This window comes from Ochlerotatus camptorhynchus, unplaced genomic scaffold, assembly GCF_037179485.1.
Source record: "Ochlerotatus camptorhynchus isolate MF236.1 unplaced genomic scaffold, CSIRO-AGI_Acam_v1.1 ptg000232l, whole genome shotgun sequence".
Classification (NCBI taxonomy): domain Eukaryota; kingdom Metazoa; phylum Arthropoda; class Insecta; order Diptera; family Culicidae; genus Ochlerotatus; species Ochlerotatus camptorhynchus.
Genome location: NW_027040722.1, coordinates 9497170 through 9522479, shown reverse-complemented (window position 1 = coordinate 9522479; position 25310 = coordinate 9497170). Strand labels below are relative to the sequence as shown.

Sequence of the window (25310 nt, the reverse complement as noted above, 5' to 3'; positions counted from 1 at the left end):
GGCGGAGTTGGATCGGTCATTGCCAAATCGAGACGAACACTGCTTGATAGCATCGCTTGATCTGTTGAAAGCATACAACACCACTTGGCGGTACGGAATCTTGCTGAACAGCTTCCTCGCTGACAGGTCTTTCCGGGTGATCGTAGAAGAACATTTATCGGATGAAATGCCATTGGAGAACGGAGTCCCTCAAGGATCAGTGTTGTCGGTCACGCTATTCCTTATTGCGATGCAGACGATTTTCAGAGTGGTGCCCCATACTTTCACCGTGCTTCTCCATGCGGACGATACTTTGCTGGTGGTACAGAGGAATAAGAAGCGTCCTCTGTATCGAGATCTACAGGCTGCAGTGAAAGCTGTCGACAAGTGGGCGAAAAGCATCGGCTTCAGAATTTTGAGAACCCAGCAACGATATCTTCATCGACCGCGCAGCTGTACCGAGGACGAATAAACTGTAAGTTGTCGGCGTCAACCTTGACCGGTCGCTGTCCTTCAAACACCATCGCAACATAGTCAAAGTAACGTGTGACTCTAGGCTGCGGATCTTGAAGATGATTGGGGCTAAACTTCCGTGAGCGTAACGCGATTTTCTGTATCGGCAACCGTCACGTCACGACTTATGTACGGTATCGGACTCGTCAATAGAGCGAAGGATTCGGTGGTGCAGACTCTTGCACCCATCTACAACCGGATGAACCGGTTAGCCTCAGGGACGTACGTCGCCAGTCCGATTCCAGCGATCATGGCAGAAGCAGGTACATTTCCGTTCGATCTAATGGTTCTGCAAGCTGTAATTCGTGTTGGAATTCGTTTGATGGATAATACAGTGCGTCCCATTGTGCAGGAGTTGCTGACAAACCGGTTTAACCGTGCTTTGACCATTACGGAAGGCTCTAAGTGCCAGAACATAGTTGGAGCAGGTGTATTCAGCAACAGCATTCAACAAACAATAAAGACTTTTTGAAATTCTCAGGGAATAAATAAACACATATTAGCTAAGCTGGTTTATTCAACCTCCTCTCCTAGGCTAAATGACCGCCCTTTGAACCTAACGCTACCCATCAAATCCTGTGCATCACTTGCGCCATCTTGCTTACACACTTTCATCCACCCTTTTTTCAAATCCGTGTCGTTTTTGAAGACCTTCACTGCTTTTAGGAGCTTTCCCTTCATAATTGCCCAGAATTTTTCTATTGAGTGAAGCTCTGGCGAGTTTGGCGGATTTGCCTCCTTGGGTACAAAAACAACATCGTTGGCTTCGTACCACTCCATCACCGGTTTCGCGTAATGACTCGATGCCAAATCCGACCAAAACAGAGTGTCGCCTTGGTGAGACCGGACGAAGGACAGCAGGCGCTTCTGAAGGCATTCTTCTTTATAAATTTGGCCGTTGATGGTCCCGGTCGTACCCACAGATCACCTGCCACACTAAGTATATCTTGGCAAATTTGTCGGAACTTCTCCGGAACATCCAGGTGGGACTTGCCAACGAAAAACTCCAAGCCGGGGATCTGCTTACCATCCACTTTAATGTACGTCTCATCGTCGATTACGATGCATTTCGGCTGCACCAACCACTCGTGGTACAGCTTCCTGGCACGGGATAGGCGCCTTCCATACCATGAAGGCAAGAAGTTCGTCCCGCTTTATTGTCTGCTGGACGAATCAGCTTGAAGAATTGACCTTCTTGGCCACGTCACGATTCGAAAGGTTCGGATTGCGCTTGAAGTAATTCCTCATCTTCCATGCGTTCGTGGTGTCGGTCGTCTTCGCTTTTTTTCCGCTGCCAGCTCGCCGCTGGGTCCTCTAGGTCTCCTTGAACGATTTTACCACACGGGACACGGTCGTATTGTCGATTCCAAACTGTTTCGTGATCCACCTGTGGAACTGGCCTGGATTTTCCACGACAGCTCCCATAATTTTTTGTCGAAGGAATACTTGCTTGGAAGCCACCTCGATAACCCCACTTGACTACCCATGCAATAATAAGATATACATAAACGAAAATGTTGCATTTTTTTTTCGAGTACAATCTTTAGGACTTTCATCACAGTGTAGCGTGTTTTCTGCGGAGGCCTTTGCAATGAAGGTGGCCCTCATCACAGCGAGAGCTTCAAACGAACGTGTTATCATTCTGTATGATTCGGTCAGCTATGTTTTGACCATAGAGAGTGCCGGCGCCGGTTGTATAGTGGTAAGCGTGACTACTTTCTCACCCCAATGGATCTGGGTTCAATCCCAGCCGAGGTCGGTGGAATTTTTCTGAGGCATAAAAAAAAGTTGGAAGGGTTGTATACTAGATACGACCGCAGGGTTGGCGTTGAATAACGTCTGTTTTTGTTGTACTTAATTGTTTTTTTTTTTTTTTTTCCTTTGGTTTGTTTTTTCCGTCGATCTTGTTTTCCGTGCTGAGTACCAATGCTACCGACGTGCCAGGAAGGCAGCTCCCACACCTGGACCCTACCTATCGACCCATCAACTCATGAACCGGGGACCAACGGCTTTACTTCCCATCCGAAGGAAGGCGTGATCAGAGATGTTATGCCTCAGAACATCCCGGCGGCGCCGACTGGGATTGAACCCAGGCCTGCTGGGGTGAGAGGTAATCACACTTACCACTACACCACCGGCACCACTTAATTGTGTATATTATATTTTAGGAATATTCTGCGCTTCCAGAGCTCAGCTGTTATGGCTCTGCAGGAAGCTAGCGAGGCCTATCTGGTCGGTCTGTTCGAGGATACCAATATGTGTGCCATCCACGCCAAGCGTGTCACTATCATGCCGAAGGACATCCAGCTGGCTCGTCGTATTCGTGGAGAACGCGCTTAATTACCCCGTCGAAATCTTAACAAAAACCGGCTCTTTTCAGGGCCACCACAATAATTCAAGAGAGTTGTAGTGAACTTTTAAAATTTTAATTCGCTCGTTCCGTTCTAGTCCATATTAAGTAAAGAAGTAAAACGTGTACGGGGGTTTGTTTTCGAGATTTTGAAAACTAACACAGCGGGTCCAGTATGATTTGGAAATAAATTTCACCTTTTCATGTAGCATCATGTAGCCCAATCCACTAGAAAATAACGTATATTTTATGGTACTTTCTCAGTAAATTTTATTATGTTTTCAAGATTCTCGTATCCATTGTTAAGAATTTTAAAATTATTTTTCGAGATAAAATATGGCTTGCAAAGATTCAACATTCGAGATTCAAGTGTCGGAAAGGCATTAGAAAATTAATCGTTCAACTCTTTCTTGATAATGTTGTGGCCTTGAAAAGGGCCATTTTTCCAACGCGCTCGGCGTAGTTGCCCTTGCGGAGCAGACGGTGAATACGACCGACTGAGAACTGCAGCAGCTGGTCATTCCATGACGGCGGCCCAGTATACCGGAGCACTGGCACCAACGCACTCGGCGTAGTTGCCCTTTCGCCCCCAGGCTCTGGTACTGCTGCTCTGGTACTGCTGCTCTGCTGCTGGGTCGACGGTCAGATAGACAATGATGGAACGGGCGACCTTGTTGGACGCTTATATAGTAGAACAGAAAATATCAGAGGTGTCAGATACTCGCATCTGATGTCTCGGTTCGAGAATGTATAAGAATATAAAAAAATCAATCGATTTTCACCATCTTTAGACAATGGTTTACTTTTAACCATTTTTCAATAGTTTTCAGAAAGAAATCAATAGTTTTGAAACATTCAGCAAATTGCTAGAAATATTTGCAATCGATTGATGCCATTATCTCGTAAATCTATCAAGAGACGGTTGAGTTATTATCATTTGAAATCTTTTAATTTTTCGTAACGCATCCAAAATGACTGTTTTCAATTTTGTACCCCCGTATGTTGCCGAAAGACGTTATCCAACGTCAAAATCTCTGGTCACGTCTTCCTTGGGAAGGGAAGTAAAGCCGGTTGGTCCCCGCCCATGTGTGTTGAATGGGTGCGATATGCTACGCAGGTGTGGAAGCTGCCTTCCTACACATTCGATTGTCGTCAATGGATGGCAATCGATGTCCGTCGGTGATTGGCACTAGATTGCGGAACAGAGACCGACGTTAAAATAAAGGAAAGAAGTGTTGTTTCAACGATTTTAATTCAGCCTTTGTTTGAATAATTGTTGTACTTAGACCACATTAACCCTTGTCCAGCTTTTAAACATTTAAATCTGGTGATTGTAATCATCCGCTCGCAAGTCTACTGGAGGGAAGGCTCCTCGCAAGCAGTTGGCAACGAAGGCCGCTCGTAAGAGCGCTCCAGCCACCGGAGGTGTAAAGAAGCCCCATCGCTACCGGCCAGGCACCGTCGCCTTGCGTGAGATCCGTCGCTATCAGAAATCCACCGAACTGCTGATCCGAAAGTTGCCTTTCCAACGTCTGGTTCGTGATATTGCCCAGGACTTCAAGACCGATCTGCGCTTCCAGAGCTCAGCTGTTATGGCTCTGCAGGAAGCTAGCGAGGCCTATCTGGTCGGTCTGTTCGAGGATACCAATCTGTGTGCCATCCACGCCAAGCGTGTCACTATCATGCCGAAGGACATCCAGCTGGCTCGTCGTATTCGTGGAGAACGCGCTTATTTACTCCGTCGAATTCTTAACAAAAACCGGCTCTTTTCAGGGCCACCACAATAATTCAAGAGAGTTGTAGTGAACTTTTAAAATTTTAATTCGCTCGTTCCGTTCTAGTCCAGATTAAGTAAAGAAGTAAAACGTGTACGGGGGTTTGTTTTCGAGATTTTGAAAACTAACACAGCGGGTCCAGTATGATTTGGAAATAAATTTCACCTTTTCATGTAGCATCATGTAGCCCAATCCACTAGAAAATAACGTATATTTTATGGTACTTTCTCAGTAAATTTTATTATGTTTTCAAGATTCTCGTATCCATTGTTAAGAATTTTAAAATTATTTTTCGAGATAAAATATGGCTTGCAAAGATTCAACATTCGAGATTCAAGTGTCGGAAAGGCATTAGAAAATTAATCGTTCAACTCTTTCTTGATAATGTTGTGGCCTTGAAAAGGGGCATTTTTCCAACGCGCTCGGCGTAGTTGCCCTTGCGGAGCAGACGGTGAATACGACCGACTGAGAACTGCAGCAGCTGGTCATTCCATGACGGCGGCCCAGTATACCGGAGCACTGGCACCAACGCACTCGGCGTAGTTGCCCTTTCGCCCCCAGGCTCTGGTACTGCTGCTCTGGTACTGCTGCTCTGCTGCTGGGTCGACGGTCGGATAGACAATGATGGAACGGGCGACCTTGTTGGACGCTTATATAGTAGAACAGAAAATATCAGAGGTGTCAGATACTCGCATCTGATGTCTCGGTTGGAGAAAGTATAAGAATATAAAAAAATCAATCGATTTTCACCATCTTTAGACAATGGTTTACTTTTAACCATTTTTCAATAGTTTTCAGAAAGAAATCAATAGTTTTGAAACATTCAACAAATTGCTAGAAATATTTGCAATCGATTGATGCCATTCTCTCGTAAATCTATCAAGAGACGGTTGAGTTATTATCATTTGAAATCTTTTAATTTTTCGTAACGCATCCAAAATGACTGTTTTCAATTTTGTACCCCCGTATGTTGCCAAAAGACGTTATCCAACGTCAAAATCTCTGGTCACGTCTTCCTTGGGAAGGGAAGTAAAGCCGGTTGGTCCCCGCCCATGTGTGTTGAATGGGTGCGATATGCTACGCAGGTGTGGAAGCTGCCTTCCTACACATTCGATTGTCGTCAATGGATGGCAATCGATGTCCGTCGGTGATTGGCACTAGATTGCGGAACAGAGACCGACGTTAAAATAAAGGAAAGAAGTGTTGTTTCAACGATTTTAATTCAGCCTTTGTTTGAATAATTGTTGTACTTAGACCACATTAACCCTTGTCCAGCTTTTAAACATTTAAATCTGGTGATTTTAATCATCCGAAAGCTTAACAGTAATATAAAATATCCCAAGTAACAATTCAAGCTGAACATTCAGAACAGAAGCTGATTGTTGATTGATTTAAGGTGTACGAAGCTGCTTAGCATCAGGTTGACTATATAGTTGATTAATAGTGCATAAAGCGAATTTCATCCTCATAATTCAACCTCTAAAAAGTAGCTGCTCTAAAGACTGAACAAGAGTTATTCAAGCGCTATTTAAGGCGTTAAATAACAGTCAGCCAACCCTTGTTCAGCATTATATTCTTATTTCAAAAAAAATATGGAAGACCACTTAATATCTTATATTTTTTTATGAGATTTTTTACCATGTTTGCTGGCTAATTGGATTTATATATTTATTTTGTTATAATGTGTCCAAAAATTACCTTTGTATTTCGGGATTCGAACTGGCAGTCGCTGATTCACACGCGTCAACTATACCTACTGGACCACTAAAGCAAGTATGATCATTAACTTGAATCACGTCAAATTTAAGTTGAATAACAGCAGCCAGAAGAGTATTATACAGCAATTCAGAATTGTAAACAACAATTGGTGACAGTAAAACACACCTCTCATTTTCAAGTGCAGTAAACACAATGTGGGCTACAAAATGGTGAGTGACAATCTGGAAGGAGCGATATACCTAGCTCCGGTCCTCACAAGTTCCTACCTCACGCCTCCACAAGTCATATGATCACAAAAGACTGCCAGCTGAAACATGGACACAGCTGGTTGGCGTAGCCTGGGCAATGTTGTCAATCCGACAATAGCAGAGCGAGGAGGTGCGACCAACCCGAGCGTCTATTCACCATGGAGGTGCGGCTCAAACAGCGTCTGACTGGCATCCAGCGGCTGAATAAGAAATGCTCTTCCCCGGAAGCTACACCTAAGATGGCAGCCCCATCACGGCGGATAGGAGACCTTAGGCCAACCACCTACTGTCTCTGAAACCTTTACAATTGTTACAGAAACCAATAGAGAAAGACATCGAACTGATATAACGGCAACAACTTTTAGCGCAAAACAACGAACACGAATTGGATCGTATGTATTGACGTTAGCCCAGCAGGGTAAACTGGCACAACTCGCCAACAAGGCGCGACGCATGAAGCTAGAAATCCTGGGACTGAGTGAAGTTCGTTGGCCAAACTTTGGAGAACACAAACTGCCGTCGGGACAGGTACTACTATACAGTATGACCCATAAAAAAATGCGACATGGGACATTTTTGACGTTGGATAACGTCTTTCGGCAACATACGGGGGTACAAAATTGAATACAGTCATTTTGGATGAGTTACGAAAAATTAAAAGATTTTGAACGATAATAACTCAACCGTCTCTCGATAGATTTACGAGATAATGGCATCAATCGATTGGAAATATTTCTAGCAATTTGCTGAATATTTCAAAACTATTGATTTCATTCTGTAAACTATTGAAAAATGGTTAAAAGTAAACCATTGTCTAAAGATGGTGAAAATCGATTGATTTTTTTATATTCTTATACTTTCTCCAACCGAGACATCAGATGCGAGTATCTGACACCTCTGATATTTTCTGTTCTACTATATAAGCGTCCAACAAGGTCGCCCGTTCCATCATTGTCTATCCGATCGTCGACCCAGCAGCAGAGCAGCAGTACCAGAGCAGCGGAAGCAGAGCAACGGCAGCAGAGCAGCGGCAGCAGAGCCTGGGGGCGAAAGGGCAACTACGCCGAGCGCGTTGGAAAAATGGCCCTTTTCAGGGCCACAACATTATCAAGAAAGAGTTGAACGATTAATTTTCTAATACCTTTCCGACACTTTTTTCATGACTTTCATCGTCCTCCTGATATTCATGTGATTTTGTGGTGGGATTTTTAGCTATGTGAAATTCACATGGTTTTCATCCATTAGATACCTATGTGGTAAATTTTTTGAGTGTATGCTTCGGCAATCACAATAAAGTTTGCACGATGGAAGCGCACATCGTAAATTTTGTTCATTTTAGTAATAATTAAATTGCCTCTCTCCCCCTACCCTCTGGCAGTACATGAAAAGCCTTTTTGTGAGGGGAATTTTTCAAAAGGATGCCGATTAAAATAATGGGTACCATTTTCTGAGGATGAGATGAGGACGGTTCGTCATCCATATGAAGCGTGTCACGATCATTCCCAAGGATTCGTGGTTAACGCGTCTTATTTCTCTGGTAATACCGGTTAAACTCAATAAGAGGATTGTGATCGACTGGTTCCTCTCAAAATATCTGTTTGGATTTCATCCGAAGTTTCGGTCGCATATACTGTGCCTTTTTGAAGGAATCTCTTAGACTCTATATGTTGGTAGAATGTTCTACTTTAGTATTTTGTGTTCACCTACTAACCAGGCTCGGTTTTATTGTTCTATGCGCCCACAGTATAGGCGTAATAATAATCTAGAAGTATCGCTTCAATACGATTAACTTGTTGGCTAAGCAAAGAAGACCGGAAGTCCCAACGGTAACGGTAAATGTTGAGCAATGAAGGAACAATACAGTTCAGAATCAGTGGTCCGAGGAAAACCTCTTTTGAAGTTACTAGTCAAATCACTCAATTTATTGAAGGCAAGCAGTTTACGTCCAAAGCGGAGAGTAAGGTACATTAACCGGGATCCAGTAAACCGATGTCATTATCAGAAATCACACCACACTTCAAATTGGACGCACACCATGATCATTTCTGAAATCTCAACCGTAATTTGCTAATGAATTTCATTCCGCTGCATCAATGTAGGCCATAAGTCCAGGGCCACCGCAGCTCTGCAAGGTAGGGGAAATGGATCTAAGATTGGGCCCATCAACCATCATCGAACCTACTCGATGAGGATATCAATTAACTAGGGAGAGCATGACAGAAAGATTCAACCATGTTTTTAATGGATTCATTTTATCACTCCTTGCGCACCACGAAGGAAACTGTTTTGAAAACGAAACTCTTTACCATCAAATTGGTCGTCCTGAAAAGGACGGATTTTGTTAAAGGGTAGGAACTTGGATCGAATTTAGGCCTTCTTTTCGGTCTTCTTGGGCAACAGGACGGCCTGGATGTTTGGTAAGACACCACCCTGAGCGATGGTCACTCCGGAAAGAAGTTTGTTCAGCTCTTCGTCGTTGCGGATGGCCAACTGCAGGTGACGTGGGATAATTCGGGTTTTCTTGTTGTCACGAGCGGCATTTCCTGCCAACTCGAGAACTTCAGCGGCCAGATACTCCATCACGGCAGCCAGGTAGACGGGAGCACCGGCTCCAACACGCTCGGAATAGTTGCCCTTTCGGAGTAGACGGTGAATACGACCGACTGGAAACTGCAATCCAGCGCGGCTCGAACGGGACTTTGTCTTTCCCTTGACTTTGCCTCCTTTTCCACGTCCAGACATAATGCAACGAACGACACGAACAGTTCGATGCTGAAACTGTAATGATGACATTTCGTTTTTAGTTTAAATGATCTTTATTTTAGTTTAACTTGGACGATTACCATATAAATTTTTTTTACTAAGTGATTTAATTGCTTTCTTCATCTTTAGGTATGGGCAAAATTTAAAATTTGTTTTACAGGATTAGTCCTAGACTTAGTACACGGTCGACCACCTTGGTGGGATTGGTTTGTTTTGTTTTTAGAATTTGAAGAGAAACTACTTAATACTACTATTTACAGCTTAAAACTAACTTACTCTACTATATACACTTAACCTACTATGTACAAATTGCTTATTAAAGCATGTTCAGAAAGATTGCATTTTTGAATAAATTTAGTTGTCATATCATCAATTTTGGAATCTACTTTGGGAATTTCTGCCTCTTGATGGAGGTCTGCTATTCTTGTGTCGAATGGACGATCTAGGATCATCCTCAACACTCTATTCTGTGCAACCTGGATTTTGTTCCTGTGGGTCTGAGCGCACGATTCCCACACCGGGGCGGCATAGAAGATCGCGGGGGCTATGATCTGTTTGTAAACAGCCAGTTTGTTTTGCCTTGAGAGGCGGGATCTGCGGCAAATGAGCGGATACAAACACCTAACCAAGGCGGAGCACTTAACTAGGGTTTTCTCTATGTGCGAGCGGAACAGGAGCTTCTCATCGAACAACATCCCGAGATAAGTAACATCAGTGGACCACTCGACCCTTGTACCATCCATTATTACGGTACAGGAGGGAGACGGTTTAAGTTTTGGTGATTGTCTGTGAAGGAACATGATCGCTTGGGTTTTCGAGGCGTTGATTTTGATTTTCCACGTGGTGGCATAATCAGTAAAGGTGTCAAGGCATCGTTGCAGCTTGTTCGTAATTTCACGAGGCATCCTACCCTTGACGGCTATCGCGGTGTCATCTGCGAACAGAAAGAACACGCAACCGTCTCCTAGAGGAGGGATGTCCGACGTGTAGATGCTGTAAAGCAGTGGTCCCAGCAGACTCCCTTGCGGAACACCTGCTGGGATCGGAAATTGTCCCGAAAGGGAACTATTCAACGACACCCTGAACGACCTTTGCTGGAGATAGTTACGGGTGATTTTCACAAGGTATGGTGGAAAGTTGGAGTTACAAAGCTTGTATATAAGTCCGTCGTGCCAGACATTGTCAAACGCCTTTTCGACGTCTAACAAGGCCATGGCTGTGGACTTGGATACAGCTTTGTTACTTCGGATGTTATTCATCACCCGCACTAGCTGATGATTGGTGGAATGCCCCTTGCGGAACCCGAACTGTTCCGGAAGAAGAATGTCATGTTCCTCCACAAACTTGTTTAGTCGGCTGAGGATCAATTTTTCGAACAGCTTGCTCAGCGCTGAGAGCAGGCTAATCGGTCTGTAGCTTGACGGTAGTGAAGGGTCTTTCCCAGGTTTGCGGATCGGGATGATTTTTGCCACCTTCCAGATGCTTGGAAAGTAGTGCAGCTCCAAGCATCTGTTGAGGATGGCAGCCAGCAGCGAGTGGACCCTCGGGCTGAGATTTTTCAACGCTAGGTTGAATATTCCGTCAAACCCGGGAGCCTTCATGTTTTTACTATATTTCAGCGCTGAGCAAATTTGTTCCTCTGTAATCCGTTCTTCTGGAGGGACGGCACAAGGGTAGGTATCTAACGTCTGGACGCACTGCACAACCTGGTTCTCGAGTGGACTTGGGATTGTAGAGCCAAGCAAATGCGATTGGGCAATGTGCTCCCCAATTGCATTGGCCTTCTCTTCGTTGGTGATAAGCCGTTCGTCATTGACTCTAAGTGGTGGAATGGGCTTGGGGTGAGACTTCAGCACCTTGGCAACCTTCCAGAATGGTCTGGAACGGTCGTCCAGGTTCTGAACGAGCCGCCCGAAACTCTCGTTCCGGATTGAGACCATTCTGGAAGCGATCTGCCGATTCAGATCGACCATTTCGTATTTACGCTGCAGATCCCCAGTCCGCTGAAACTGGCGTCTACGAACATTTCTGAGCCGAATCAAGAGTTTGGTGTGGGAATCAATTGCTTGAAACTTACCCCTCACAGGAACTCGTCGAACGCACTCTTCGTCAGCCACGGATATGGCTTGATGGAGACCCTCCAGGGCCCGGTCGATGTCCTCCACTGTGTCGAGTGGTGGGTTGTCGTCGATGTGGCGGTCGACCACGCGTCGAAACTGGACCCAGTTGACTCGATGGTAGTCCTTCCGCTGGCACGGTGCAGGGGCCACGTTGTAGCCCAGCTCGGTCAGCACCGGTTGGTGGTCCGAACTCAGGTCGTTGACGGCAACCGGCTTGGCTAATCTGGTGTTTGCCAAGAACAGGTCCAGCGTCGATGGGTTGCCCGCCGGTGATGTGAAGGTTGGTTCGTCCGGAAACCAGACGGAATAGAGACCATGCTGGGAATGGTCGAATAGCAGGCGGCCGTTTTGGTTCTGCTGGTAGTTCCGCCAGGCCTCGTGCCGGGCGTTCAGGTCCCCTCCGATTACGAAGCGGGCATTGGTGCGGGTTATGATGGCAAGGTCGTTCTTGAACTGCTGTGCTGTACCATTGCTAACGGTACATTGCCGGGGGCAGTAGACAACGATGAACCGGACGTTTCCGGTCGATGTTTCCACCTCAACGCCGACGGCCTCGATGATGGAAGTGCGGTAGTGGGGTAGGGTGCAGTACTTGATGCCTTTCTTGATGATGACCGCGACACCGCCCCCCCTGGAGCTGGTGCGATCAAGCCGGACAATGCTGTGGTCGGGCAGCCAGAAGCTGTCACCGGTCTTGAGGTGGGTCTCGGTGAGAAGGCCCACGTCGATGTCGTGCTTGCGGAGGAAGTCTGCAAGCTCAATGTTTTTCGCCCCTACGGAGCGAGCGTTCCAGTTGGCGATCTTTATGGGTTCACGGTCCATAATTAGCGACGAAGGAGATGATAGCTTGGAGCTGTTGTGTTCTTGTTGCGCAGGTGCGCTTGATGATGATGGCCTGGGCCAACAGTGTGACGATCTCATCCGTTGACAGCGGAGAATCGTCTGTAGCTTCGCCGGTTGTACCGGCCAATCCCGGAGCAGGGGGATCCGTCGATGGCCCGGAGGCTTGACCGGGTACTGCAGCGGCAGCCAACTGTTGGTTGAGCGGGAGCGGCGGCAACACTGGAATTGGCCGTGATTGGACCGGTGATAACGGAGGAAAGTTCTGCGCGTTGTTTTCTGGAACCTTCTTGCGACCGGGCTGGTTGTTGGACGAGGCCTTCTTCCGGATCTCGGCGTATTCGGCCCGCTTCGGACAGGCCTTACTCGTGGCCTTGTGGGCGGCACCGCAGTTGGCGCATGTGGGAGTGGCTTCCTCGATGCTGTCGCAGTTGTCGATCTTGTGGTTTTTGCCGCATTTGATGCAGCAGCTGGCCATGCGGCAATTCCTGGTGCCGTGCCCGAACAATAGGCAGTTCGAGCACTGAGTGACGCCACGGTGGGTGGGCTTATACCGCTCCCACTTCACTACGATGTGGAACAGTGTGCGTGTCGTCTGGAGATCCTTCACGGTTGTGGAGTTCTTCTCCAGATGGACCAGGTAGAGCTGGTCACGATACTTGATGGCCTTGCTGCGGGTCATCTTGTGGACTTCGACCGGCTTGAGGCCGTTCGCCTTAATCTCGTCCATTAAGGTGGTGGTGTCCATGTCGTGGAGCCCGCGCAGCACCACTTTCAGCGGCTTGGTGGCCTCGATGTCGTGGGAGAAGTACTCCAGCTTCATTCTGTCCAAGAGGGCCTGAACTGCGTTAAAGTGTTTTTCGGCCGGGACCATCAGTTTGTAGCCTTCCGTGCACCGTTGAATGGTGCAGCGAAGGCCCTGCTTAATGTAGAAATCCAGCTGCTCCCATAGCCCGGGAGGGAAGCCCTTCACATAGAAGGGTGGCAACTTAACTTTTTTCGGCACCGTCTCAGGGTCCGACTGCGGCTGGGCTCCGTTCTGCAGGGCGGAGAACGGATTGTTGCTCAGCAGCTTTTTTGCTGCTGATGCGGTGGCGCTGCTGTCTTCAGGTCTGGGTCGTTTAGTTCCGGGAGGCCCCGGCTGCGGGTCCGCAATGCCTGTCGGGATGGGCAATGGGGTTTTCTTCTGCTTCTTCTGGGCTGGCTCGGTGGTCGCGCTATCTCCTGGGAGAGTCTGTTTTCCCGGTAAACCGGCACTCGTGTTACCGCGCGATTTCTTACCCATGGCTGGGTCAGCGAGAGCGTCACTACACAACGCGGAGCTAATTCGACTTGCGAACGAACGAACGAAACTAGAGAGAATTCAAATCGACTGAACTGCTCAACAGTCTGGCAGCGAATGATGACATTTCGACCGTCGAGGGTGGTTTTATACCTGCGTCGAGTAGCATATTATGAATACAGGGACGGTACAATAAATACTGTGGGTAGCAAAATACTCAAAATGGGATGAGTGTCGGTTGTCTCTACGGGCATAAAACGAGACAGCGTTGCCAGTATTCCTGATTTATTTGATTTTCCAGATTTTCAATCGTCTTGCCAGATACTAACCCAGATATCAAGAGCAAATTTTCATTACGTCGAATGTAACAAAGGTAAACAAAGTCGAGCTATCAGTGTCAATCGATGCTCCTGCTATTACACTATATACTGTCCGAATATAGGATCACATTCCATTTTTAAATGTATTTACCAGTCAAATTGCTTTTTGACGTAATCACCTTCCGATCAAAATAGTTTTCGATGTTACTTACACGCAGAGAAATGATTCTTAAATTCAAATGGATATATTTTTGGCTCAGGGCCTAATATATTTTTGGCATAGATTCAAATATATTATTCGGTTGATTCAAAGAAAAATATTTTTGAATCAAGAAACCGGTTGTAGAGTTAATAATCTGTTTGTTGATTCTAAAAACTATTTTGTTGATTAAAAAATATGTATTGTTGAAATAGTGATACAATATGTTTGAATCAAGAACAAAATACATTAGGCCCTGAAACAAAAATCCATTTTTCTGCGTGTAAGTCACCCGATTTCTATGGAGATGCCGTTTGCCTTAAGTAACAGCGCTGAGAAACCCGTGAAAAGTGTACGTTCGTCGTTTCGCTTTCTCATTATTAAAGTGAATAAATCGAACTGTTTGTTGCTAAGATGATTTCGGTGGTCCTAAAATGATGAATGGGCTGCACGTAAGGAGACGTAATTGATAATTCTCCCGCATATCCTGGTAAATACACTTTGACTTAAGTAACAATAGGGGCCACCAAACGACGTATAATAACTTTTGACTCAAAAACCAGTATTTTTTAGCATGAAAGCTAGCGATTTGCATTTGTATGATTAAAATCCGGCTAAATATGTTAAACATTGCAATCACTATGAGATTATATGTGTTTAATTGGAAATAGGAATAACTTTTCGGTTATCAAAACAAAACTTAATTTTTCTCGGATCGGTGCGAATGTTACTTACGACATAATGAAAATTTGCTCTTGATATAATTCACTTATATGTTAATACGTTTATTTCAAGAATTTTTAATTATGTTCCGGATTTTCCCAGATTTTTTAAATATGTTGCTTTAGAGAATTTCCAGCCCAAAACGAAACCGGTTGGACATGAGCGTTTCCGAATTCAGTCCAATAGAGGCGATGGGGGCAAGAAGACCATACGGGGCGAGATGGGCCACCGTTCGTTTGGGCATAATACTTATTAACTCAATCTATTTTTTTTACAAACTTGTTGAAAATGCTCTAATATGCATCTCCATGAAAACCGTATCAAAATTCAATTACATGTCTAAGATAATAATGGAAATGTAACATTAGCTCAAAATCTCTAGAATATTATAAGATATGCAGTCAAGAAAACAAGCATCGCATTCACTATATTACATTTTACTGGTCCGCTGGTTCTACAGCGAGCAATACACGTAACTGTTGCTAAAAGAACTTATGTTTCTATTTCACTTGATTCATGCATGTTATTTTCTAGTGAAAACCTGTCAAAACCTTAACTTTTACTAGGGTGCTCATATTGCCCCGTATGGTTGTTGATCGGAGCAAAAACTGAAATTTTTCAAACATAATCATTTATTCAGTCTATCATTCCAAAACCACAACCAAAACGGCCCTTTTCAGGGCCACCAATAATTCGACAAAGAGTTAGTTTTGAAGACAATTTCTATCCAGAATATCACAGTTACACTTAAATTTGGGGACTATACTGGGGTGTGGGAACGCTGGAAGGGGAGATGCTGTCTGTCTTCGAACTACCAACATCATTCCAAAGCTCCTCCAGGGCGACAGAGTAGAGCAAACCCAACAACATCAGCCCAACAAAACGGCCCTTTTCAGGGCCACCAAACTTTCGCAAAAGAGTTATTAAGGAATATTCCTAAAATATAATATACACAATTAAATACAACACATAACAGACGTTATCCAACGCCAACCCTGCGGTCGTATCTAGTATACAACCCTTCCAACTTTTTTCCAATTAAATGTGATTCCTTCTAAACTGCTGATTGAAACAAATATATTTTTGCTTTCCCATGTTTATTTGACATGTTTTGAATACATTTATTCAATGTGTCCTCCCTGGTTCTCGATCACCTGCTCCAGGCGGGGTCGAAATCTGGAACACACGGTCGTAATATATGACGCTGGCATCGAGTTCCATGCCTTGCGAATGGATGACTTGAGCGAATCCACACTGGGATGGGGGGTTTCACAGGCCTTAGCCTGAACATAGGCCCATATTGAATAATCCAATGGATTCAAGTCCGGGCTGCTGGGGGGCCAAAGCTCCTTCGACCAAAAATTCAGGTTCTCGGTGAGCCAAGCTTGGGTCCTGTTAGAAGTATGGCAGGGCGCTCCATCCTGCTGGAAAACGACTAATTGGTCTTCTCCAAAGTTGACCTTAATCCATGGCATCAGATGGTCCTTCAAAATGCCGATGTAGACCTCCGTATTCACTTTTAGACCCTCTTTGATGAATACCGGAGGCATTTTCAAGCCGTTGGACGCGACTGCTCCGAAAACCATAACTCCTGCAGGATGCTTGGTGGTAAACTTAAATTTTATGTTCTCAGGAACCTCCTCGATCTTCTTCGGCGAAATAAACCGGTCAGTGCGCGTGTTGGACACCGGATCGATGTTGAAAAGTTTTTCGTCAGAGAACACGATTATTGTTTTTTTCTTCTTCAAGATGGAGAGAAGCCGCTTAGATCTCTCAAGCCGCAGTCCCTTAATCCGGTTCGTTATCAGGTGGCGCTTCACTCTAGCCCTAGACGAAGCCTTCAAGTCATCTTTGACCAACCGTTGCATCGAGGTGTTGGAGATATTGGCTTGTTTTGCCAATTTCCGGATCGATCTTACCGGATTCACCGTTATTTTTCTTTTGACCGATCTGATGACCCCTGGAGTGCGTGCCGATCGCGGACGTCCACTTCCTGGCTTCCGTGGATGTGGTCCAGCAAGGAGAGAACGTTTAATTCGATGAACAGTGGACCGGTGGCATCCTACGATCTTTGTTATCTCTTTCACTGACTTTTGGGCGAGAGGCAAACTGGTAACAATTTCTTTTGCGTACATTTTTGCAAACTTTTAAAACAAAAATCACTGTTTTGTTTACATCACTTGACAGTAGAGATTCTAACGAATACACGCATATAAAATAGTGGTAAAAACAGTTTTAAAATAAACCCAAAAATAAGCTGTAATCAATGTCGCATTTTTTTATGGGTCATACTGTACTCTGGTATTCGAGGTGAAAACGCTCCCCGCCATCGTGGAGTTGGTCTCCTACTTAGCGTCAAGGCAAGTGCTGCGCTCATCAAGTGGGAGCTTGTTAATGAGAGGATAATCGTTGCCAGATTTAGAACACGGGTTCGTAACCTTACCATAATCCAATGTTATGCGCCAACCGATGCTGCCGAGCTACAGGACAAGGAGAATTTTTACAGTTAACTGAATGCCGTCGTGGATAAGGTTCCAAAGGGTGACATCAAGATCTACACTGGTGACTTCAATGCGAAGATCGGCTCCGATAACACGGACTATGAGCGTGTCATGGGACGCCATGGTCTCGGCGAAATGAGCGAGAACGGTGAGCTGTTTGCAGAATTTTGTGGCAATAACGACATGGTGATCGGGGGCTCGCTCTTTCCCCATCGGCCAGTGCACAAAGTCACGTGGGTTTCCCGTGATGGACATACCGAAAATCAGATCGACCACATCTGATTCAGCCGAAAATGGATACGGAGCCTTCTTGATGTCCGGAATAAACGCAGCGCCGACATCGTGTCTGACCATCACCTTCTATTCGGTGAAATCCGCCTACACATGGCGCGGATCCAGCGACGGGAGGAGAGACTCGGGCGGCGGTTCAACACACGCCGACTTGAAGATCCAGCGGTAAAAAGGTCTTTTGTTGAAGAACTTGAGACTCGAGCTGCGGACGTTCCAGAAGGTGGCAGCGTAGAAGAACAAAGGACGGCCATCAAGAATGCCTTTATTGAAACATGCGAGAACAACCTGGGTGAGCTGCGCACTCAGAGGAAGGAGTGGATCACTGAAGAAAACCTGGAGGAAGATCGAGGAGCGTAGAGAAGCAAAAGCCGCGATAGAGCGGGCGAGAACCAGAGGAGCCAAGAACGAAGCCCGTCAACGGTACTCGGCTCTAGAGAAGGAAGTCAAGCGATCTTGCAGACGGGACAAGCGAGCGTGGGTGAACTCCCTGGCCGACGAAGGGGAGAAAGCCGCAAACACTGGCGATATACGCCTCCTCTACGATATCTCACGACGCCTGAGTGGAGCAAGGATGAAACCGAGGATTCCAGTGAAGGACACGACTGGACAATTGCTTACCGACCCCACTGACCAGCTGAAACGCTGGTTTGAGCACTTCGAACAACTTCTTCAAGTTTCGACGGCCAACCGGCCATCAACATCTCGGCATGATCCACCTAGGGTGCAGCGCATCACTCGCGTCAATTCCGAGGCCCCATCACTGCAGGAGATTAAAGCAGCTATCCGAAGCAAGAAATCCAACAAGGCTCCAGGGGTCGATCGCATATCAGCAGAGATGCTCAAAGCTGACCCCATGCTATCCGCACAAATGTTGCATCAACTATTCTGTAATATCTGGGACACCGCGACTTTTCCGGCCGACTGGATGCAGGGCATCTTAGTGAAGGTCCCAAAGAAGGGGGATTTGACTGTGTGCGACAATTGGCGAGGCATCATGTTACTGTGTATTGTTCTCAAAGTTCTGTGCAAAGTTATCCTGAATCGGATACAGGAGAAGATCGACGCGACTCTCCGACGGCAGCAGGCAGGATTCCGTGCCGGAAGATCTTGTGTGGACCATATTGTTACGCTCCGCATCATCCTGGAGCAGGTCAATGAATTCCAAGAGTCCCTTTATTTGGTATTCATTGACTACGAAAAAGCTTTCGACCGTCTCAATCACGAGAATATGTGGGGTGCCCTGAGACGCAAGGGAGTCCTAACGCAAGGGAGTATGAGGCTTTCACGTGCAGAGTTCTGCATAACGGAGCCTTGTCCGACCCTATCCGGGTAGTCGCTGGTGTGAGACAAGAATGTATACTATCACCGCTGCTGTTTCTCATCGTAATCGACGAGATCATGGTGCAATTGACCGTGTACCGAACCGTGGGCTGCTTTGGCAGCCTATCACTATGGAGCATCTCAACGACTTCGATTTGGCTGATGATGTTGCTCAATGACCTAGCCGAACGCTCCTCTGCGGCGGGTCTCACGATCAACGTCAACAAGACCAAATCGTTGGATACCAACACGGGCAACCCTTCCAACTTTACGATAGCGGGGCAAGCAGTGGAGAAGGTCGAAAGTTTCCAATATCTTGGCAGCCAAATAGCGTCAGTCATAGGTGCACGAATCAAGAAGGCTAGGGCTGCCTTTGCGAGTTTACGAAACGTATGGAGATCCAACCAGATAAGCCAACGCACCAAAATCCGAATTTTCGACTCGAACGTGAAATCTGTGTTGTTATACGCCAGCGAGAAGTGGTTTGTATCAGCGGAGAACACTCAAAAGCTGCAGGTCTTCATCAACCGATGCCTGCGGTATATAATTTGTGCCTGGTGGCCTCACAACTGGATCTCGAATGCCGAGCTCCATCGTCAATGTCATCAGAAGCCGATAGCAACAGAAATTCGAGAGCGAAAGTGGAGGTGAGTCGGGCACACACACTTCGACGGGGCGAAAACGAAATTTGCAAGCAAGCGCTGGATTAGAATCCGGCAGAACATCGCAGCAGAGGCAGACCCAGGGGCTCATGGCGGCGGAGCCTCAATAAGGAAATTAAGAAAGTCGATAGAAATCTGACCTGGGCCCAGGTCAAGGCAAAAGCGAGCAGCCACCCAGGATGGAAGTCTTTCACGTTGGCCCTTTGCACCGCTGGTGGTGCACAGGACCCTTAAGTAAGTAAGTATACACAATTTAAACCCAGATCCACCCAGATTCTGGGTAAATAGTTCCAATCGAAATTTTCCTCAAGTTAAAAATTGCGCAGGTATGAAAGGGAGATTGTGGAGCTGCCAGTTAAAGTTAAGATCCTCAAAATATATCAATCTGATGCTAAACAATGTACAGATATGTAACTGTTTCATGGCGAATGCTACCAGCAGCTTAAGTTAGTAAGTATAGTGTTAGTTTCTGGACTTTGAACATTTTCCTAATTCTAGGTTATCGAGATATTCTGTGACGCTTTTTGCGATGCCAAATCTTTGTTGTAGTTCCTTATTTATAGATCTCTATTAAAATCGAATCTCAATAAATGGTTAGCATTTGTAACGGCATCGTTTTTGGGGATTTTATAACTAGTTCGTTTATTTGGAAGGCTCATTTTTTGGTATTTCAATGTCGTATTCCGTAGTTTATATTATTCCGACAATACGACATCAACAATCAATAACAGGCTAGAGGAGCTAGTCGGGTGAGGTTATGTTTGATAGAGCTATTGCAACGGTCATGTAATCTAATTTCTATTAAAATTGCTAAAGTTTACCCTTTTATCATATACAAACATCTGAGTAACCGTTACCCAGTTTGTGTCGCAGGTACGTGCACCCAGATTTGGGTAAATGCATGTTTACCCATTTTTGGGTAGGTTTAGGTGTAAGGTGGTGAACAGACAAAACACAGGAATACAAATGTTAATATTTCCGACGTCTTCGGAGGACTGGAAGCTAAAGCTAAAAAGGTCCTTTTGCTTGTCTTTACTGCTGGCGCTGCTTGGGATTAGAAAGGTCGGCAGTGAATTAAGAAAAACTAAAATGTCGGAAATGACACTGACGTAATTAAACAATATTGTGCAAAAGATTCATATTGTTCTATTAGGCTATCAAAATATTTGTAGTGCGTTGCTGATTTGTAGAGAAGTGTGAAGCATAAATAACTCTTGTACAGTCTTTAAATCAGCTAAATTTTAGAGGTTGAATTATGAGGATACAATTCCCTTTATGCACTACTAATCAACTTTATATTCAATCTGGTGTTAAGCAGCTTCGTACACCTTAAATCAGCTTTTGTTCTCAATGTTCAGCTTTAATTGTGACTACCCAAGTAATCATCTATGTGATTCCCAATATTCTATTCGTTGTTCCCTAGTTTCAAATGGTTAAGTCTTCGGTTCTGATGCATGATCATTATCGATGTCATTACTTAATTTTATTGCTAAGGAATCCAATTTTGACTGCCAATGGGGCGCACCTTTGGAGGGTACTCTCACTCTTTAAAAGGTATAAATAGTGGAACCTTTTAATTAGAATCGATTCCTTGCGATGAAAGCAAGAATGACAATTGTATTAAACCCAAACGCTTCATATTTCTCAATAGTGATGGAGTAGTACGACATGCACTAAACTAAGGACACGGAATATACTACAATAGATCAGATTACTTGTCGCAGTGGTTTTATGTCCTGAACAGAGGGAAAAAAAAGGGAGCCTCTATGCAATTTTCATGAATAATACAGTTAGTATTAGAAGAGGATTAGAAATCCAGCCTAGGTCGGACTGAATAAATTCAGTTTGCTTCACAAACACATCAATCTGAGATCTCATCAAATATATCCTATTTACATCACCGACCGTTCCCGCAAGTTGGTGGTGATGAGGATGATGATGTAAACAGTACTTTATTCCTTCCACGAAGGAGCCATAGGAGCCAGTGTAAGTACTGCAACCAAAGTGAGAAGACGAAAAACACTTTGCGCCGGGAAAATCCAAACCCAACCAACGAAGAAAGCAGAGCAAGAAGCCAAGGTAGGTGTAGTCAACAAAGCACCTCCCGAAGCCAGTCAGTTGTGGAAGCCGTCTGGTTGCGCGAGGAAGTTGATTGATAAATGATGATAATGGGTTCCCTCTCGGGAGTGTAAACATGATTTTGTGGGCGTCTGAGTGTGAGTATGCGTTTGAGTTTTATCAACAGCTTCTTGCCTCGCAGAAAACATAGCTGCATTAAGCTCTTTTATCATCCATCGGTCGGGTGAAGATGAGCTATGGGACTTGGTCAAACCCCACAACATCATAAATCAATCCCATCCCTCTGCCTTGCTGCAAGGGTTTCCAGGCGTGAAGATGGGAACAGGTTGGTGTTGAGTGGTACATGCTTTTCGGTGCTATGCGCTATGCTTTTTTTCATTTTTCGAATCTGTGAGTGATAATGGATTTAAAAGCATTTTACGATCATTTTTCTTAAAAGCTGCACAATCGATTTCGTTCTGTAAAACGTTGAAATCGTATCTGCTTTATCTCGACGAGCCTTTCGATAGTCAAGTTGCTCTACTGGCAGAATACACAGTAGACAAGTTCTGAAAATGGTTACGACAATGTTTCAAATTGCTTGAAATCGAATTTCTCTAACAGGGCACACCAACTTCTCACATGCTTTCTCAGAAGGACTGAATGCAATCATTAAGCCTGCTCCTTCAGTGGGTTGTCCTGGAAATTCATTTGAAAATTTTCCATGCACCGAACCGACGGAACATTCTCAAGCTCCCTCCGATTGACAAGTGTAGCAAAAGTTGCCTCCTGGATAGTTTCTGCTGGGAAATTGGAATTAGTTGCCTCTAGTGCTTACCTTTTGTGCGTCAAGCTGTGCAATCCAGCTGCCAACAGGGGCGATGCACGTCATTCGTTCGGGGTTCCCTCCGGGAGGTAACTGTAAATAACAAACTTTTAACTCATACATTGTACGTTGCTGACATTTGCGAGGGTAATGCAATCGCTTGAACTTTACGGCCGGAACCGAGTGCAAGCTCGCACTCACATATGATGGCATTGAGTGTTTACTTTTCTTAATTCATGGAATGGTTATTCTAGGTAAAGTGGCTGGGTTTAGTCAAGATGAGCTAGTTCCAGATGGAATTTTGGAGCCAACAGATGGGCTTCTTTTTTCAAACCTTACGAATATCAATTTTTATAACATCACCCAAAATTACATCATTTATACGTACATCCACAAAAGCCCAAAAGCCAATCCATACAACACATGCCGCACGACAGCCATAAGACCATACACTCCCGTTTTCCCATCACCACACCGCACCTTGGGCCGTACACAGCATATCGGAAGGAAACAAACAAGCCGAGATTGAAGGAAAATATGGTTGTGGTTCCACGTATGGAACGGAAACTTTTACATCTTGGCATACTTTCCGGATATGCCGGTCTACCTTCCAAACCAATGCATGCCTGTTTTGTACGCTGGAACCAGCCGATGTTGGGAAGTTCGCCGTTCAGTTCCCAGGTCGACTACCACATCTCGGTTCAGGACAGGACTTTTAATTGAAAAAGTTCTCTTCCCGTAAATCGTCGTATGGAGTTTACCGTAGGAAATAGCCATATCACCAAATCACCGGATTTCAATCTCGGGCCAAGAAGGTTTTGTACTGAGTGTACTTTTTTTCACAGGGGGCCTTCCTTAGATCAGTCGGTAAAGGCGCAGCCATAAAGCAAGACCATTCTGGAGGCGGCTGGATCCGGTCTGGGCAAAAAGTATGATAGTACTTGCCGCTCAATAATACTGATGTAAACATAGAAAGCTCTCAATTAACAACAGTCGAAGTGTATCTAGAACACTATTTTGAGAGACGGCGTATAGTCCCAGTAGGGGCGTAATATAGCTAATGGGGGGACAATAAGGAAATTTGTTGAAGATAAAGCTCGTTGACATTGATGGCGAGCAGCTTATTTTAGCAACTGTTCCCACGGAATGGGAAACGAGAAACTGTCGACATAGGAGTTCCATCGCCCGTAGGGGAAAAGTTGGCACTTTATTACCCACTATGGAGCGAATTTCTCATCGGACGCTGCGACCAAACCAAATCCCACTTAATTGGGAAATGATTTGTTTTTGTTTACGCTCAACTGGCGGAGCACGAAAAATCCTGGACCGGGACAATGATTCACTTTTGGCTGCTCGGTGGGTTAGTGGGTTTTACGGCCTTAGCATTAATTATGGTAGTTTGATGCGGGTATTTACTTTTGGAGCGGGATCAGTGCTGTGATGGTAAATTTTAGAGTGTGCCCCCTATCAGATACGTTCTTGATTGCAATAAAATAATGTATAAGTGCCTGTACACATCATTCAGCATCCATAACGTTAAACTTGTCTGCTAACAGCTTGCTATAAAACTTAAAAATACTAACTATTAACATACTAAGATTTACATTCATAATTTGTAATTTATTGATAGCATAACGAAAACCTGTCAGTTACAGAACCATAAATCAGGTCAAGGAAGCAACCATTTTGGGGAGTTAAGAATGAAATTAAAGTCTAAGTCTAAACATTTGACATTTCTTAAATCGACAGCTACTATTGGTATTAGCCTAGTGAATTAATCAGCTCTGTGAAGCGCCGCTTTAAGCGAAGTGAGAGTCCGTTGCTGCCTTGTAGCTAGTGGTAGTGCGTTTCAGGTGGACGCTCCGAATATTAGAACACTTTTTCGGGAACTTGTGGTGTGATGCGGTAGGACAAAGGATCTAGCTCGCTCGTTCCGACCTTTAGGTGTGTACTGCGTGATGTACTCTGGGAGGTTTCCATGGTAGACCCCCGTACATGAAGCAGCATATACGACGGTGGTAGTTTTCCGGCAGATTGCATCCGAGTATGGTGTGTCGCACTTCTCTGGTCGTGTCACGCCCTCGGATTCCATACACGAACCTCACCGACGACTTGAAGCATCGATGCAACTGAGTCTTGAGCGCGGAGGACAGTCCTGGGTAGTACACGACGTCGCAGTATGCGAAGAACGGCATCACCACAGCTTGGACGAGCTTCATACGAATCTGTCTGGAAAGCACTTCACGGAAGCGCATGAACGTACGAAGAGTAATGTAGATCTTTTTGGTGACTTCGTTTATCTGGTCGGTCCATTTTAGGTTAGAGTCCATAATGAGACCAAGGTTGGTAACTTTGTTCGACAAAGTAATGGTTTCATCACAGAAGCGGATGTCATTTTGAGGGATTATGGCCCCATCTCTACAAAATATTATAGCTTGCGTCTTCTTTGGTTTGGGAAACAGACGATTCTCAGTGGCCCAACGTTCGATAGCGAGGAGATCCTGGTTGATTGCTTCGACGAGCCTGTTAATTTCGCTTGCGGGGCCTGATATGTAGATTTGGAGGTCGTCCGCATATAGGTGATACTCGCATTTTAGCACACCAGGCAGGCTGTTGATGTATAGGCAAAACAGCAGGGCGCTCAGACAGGATCCTTGTGGCGTACCGTCGGTGAGATTCCGGGGATTCGAGGGAGTACCACCCAGGTCTACAACCTGGCTTCGCTGCGCCAGGAAAGATGAAATCAAATTACACGCGGAGTTTGAAAACCCGAATTCCCTCCTCAGCTTCGTTTCAAGTAGACCATGTCTGACACAGTTGA

At 45.2% G+C, this 25310-nt stretch overlaps 2 protein-coding genes across 2 annotated transcripts; one reads left to right on the top strand and one right to left on the bottom strand.

Annotated features, from left to right (window-relative positions):
• The first annotated feature begins 2691 nt into the window (after positions 1–2691).
• On the top strand, positions 2692–4629 carry LOC135704282 (histone H3-like). Its single transcript, XM_065225746.1, has 3 exons — positions 2692–2802; positions 4195–4552; positions 4616–4629. Exons 1-3 carry the CDS (start codon positions 2692–2694, stop codon positions 4627–4629), a joined length of 483 nt encoding a protein of 160 aa, XP_065081818.1.
• Positions 4630–8425: 3796 nt separating this feature from the next.
• Positions 8426–9326, bottom strand: LOC135704170 (histone H2A-like). Its single transcript, XM_065225603.1, has one exon. It carries the CDS (start codon positions 9324–9326, stop codon positions 8952–8954), a length of 375 nt encoding a protein of 124 aa, XP_065081675.1. The 3' UTR covers positions 8426–8951.
• Between the last annotated feature and the right edge of the window lie 15984 nt (positions 9327–25310).

Excerpts from the sequence above, each read along its gene's own strand:
- LOC135704282 (XM_065225746.1), top strand. The coding sequence starts at position 2,692 with ATGGCTCTGCAGGAAGCTAGCGAGGCCTATCTGGTCGGTCTGTTCGAG. Across the intron at positions 2,803-4,194 it reads TGCCGAAGGACATCCAGCTG|TCTACTGGAGGGAAGGCTCC; the intron begins GCTCGTCGTATT and ends TCCGCTCGCAAG.
- LOC135704170 (XM_065225603.1), bottom strand. The coding sequence starts at position 9,326 with ATGTCTGGACGTGGAAAAGGAGGCAAAGTCAAGGGAAAGACAAAGTCC.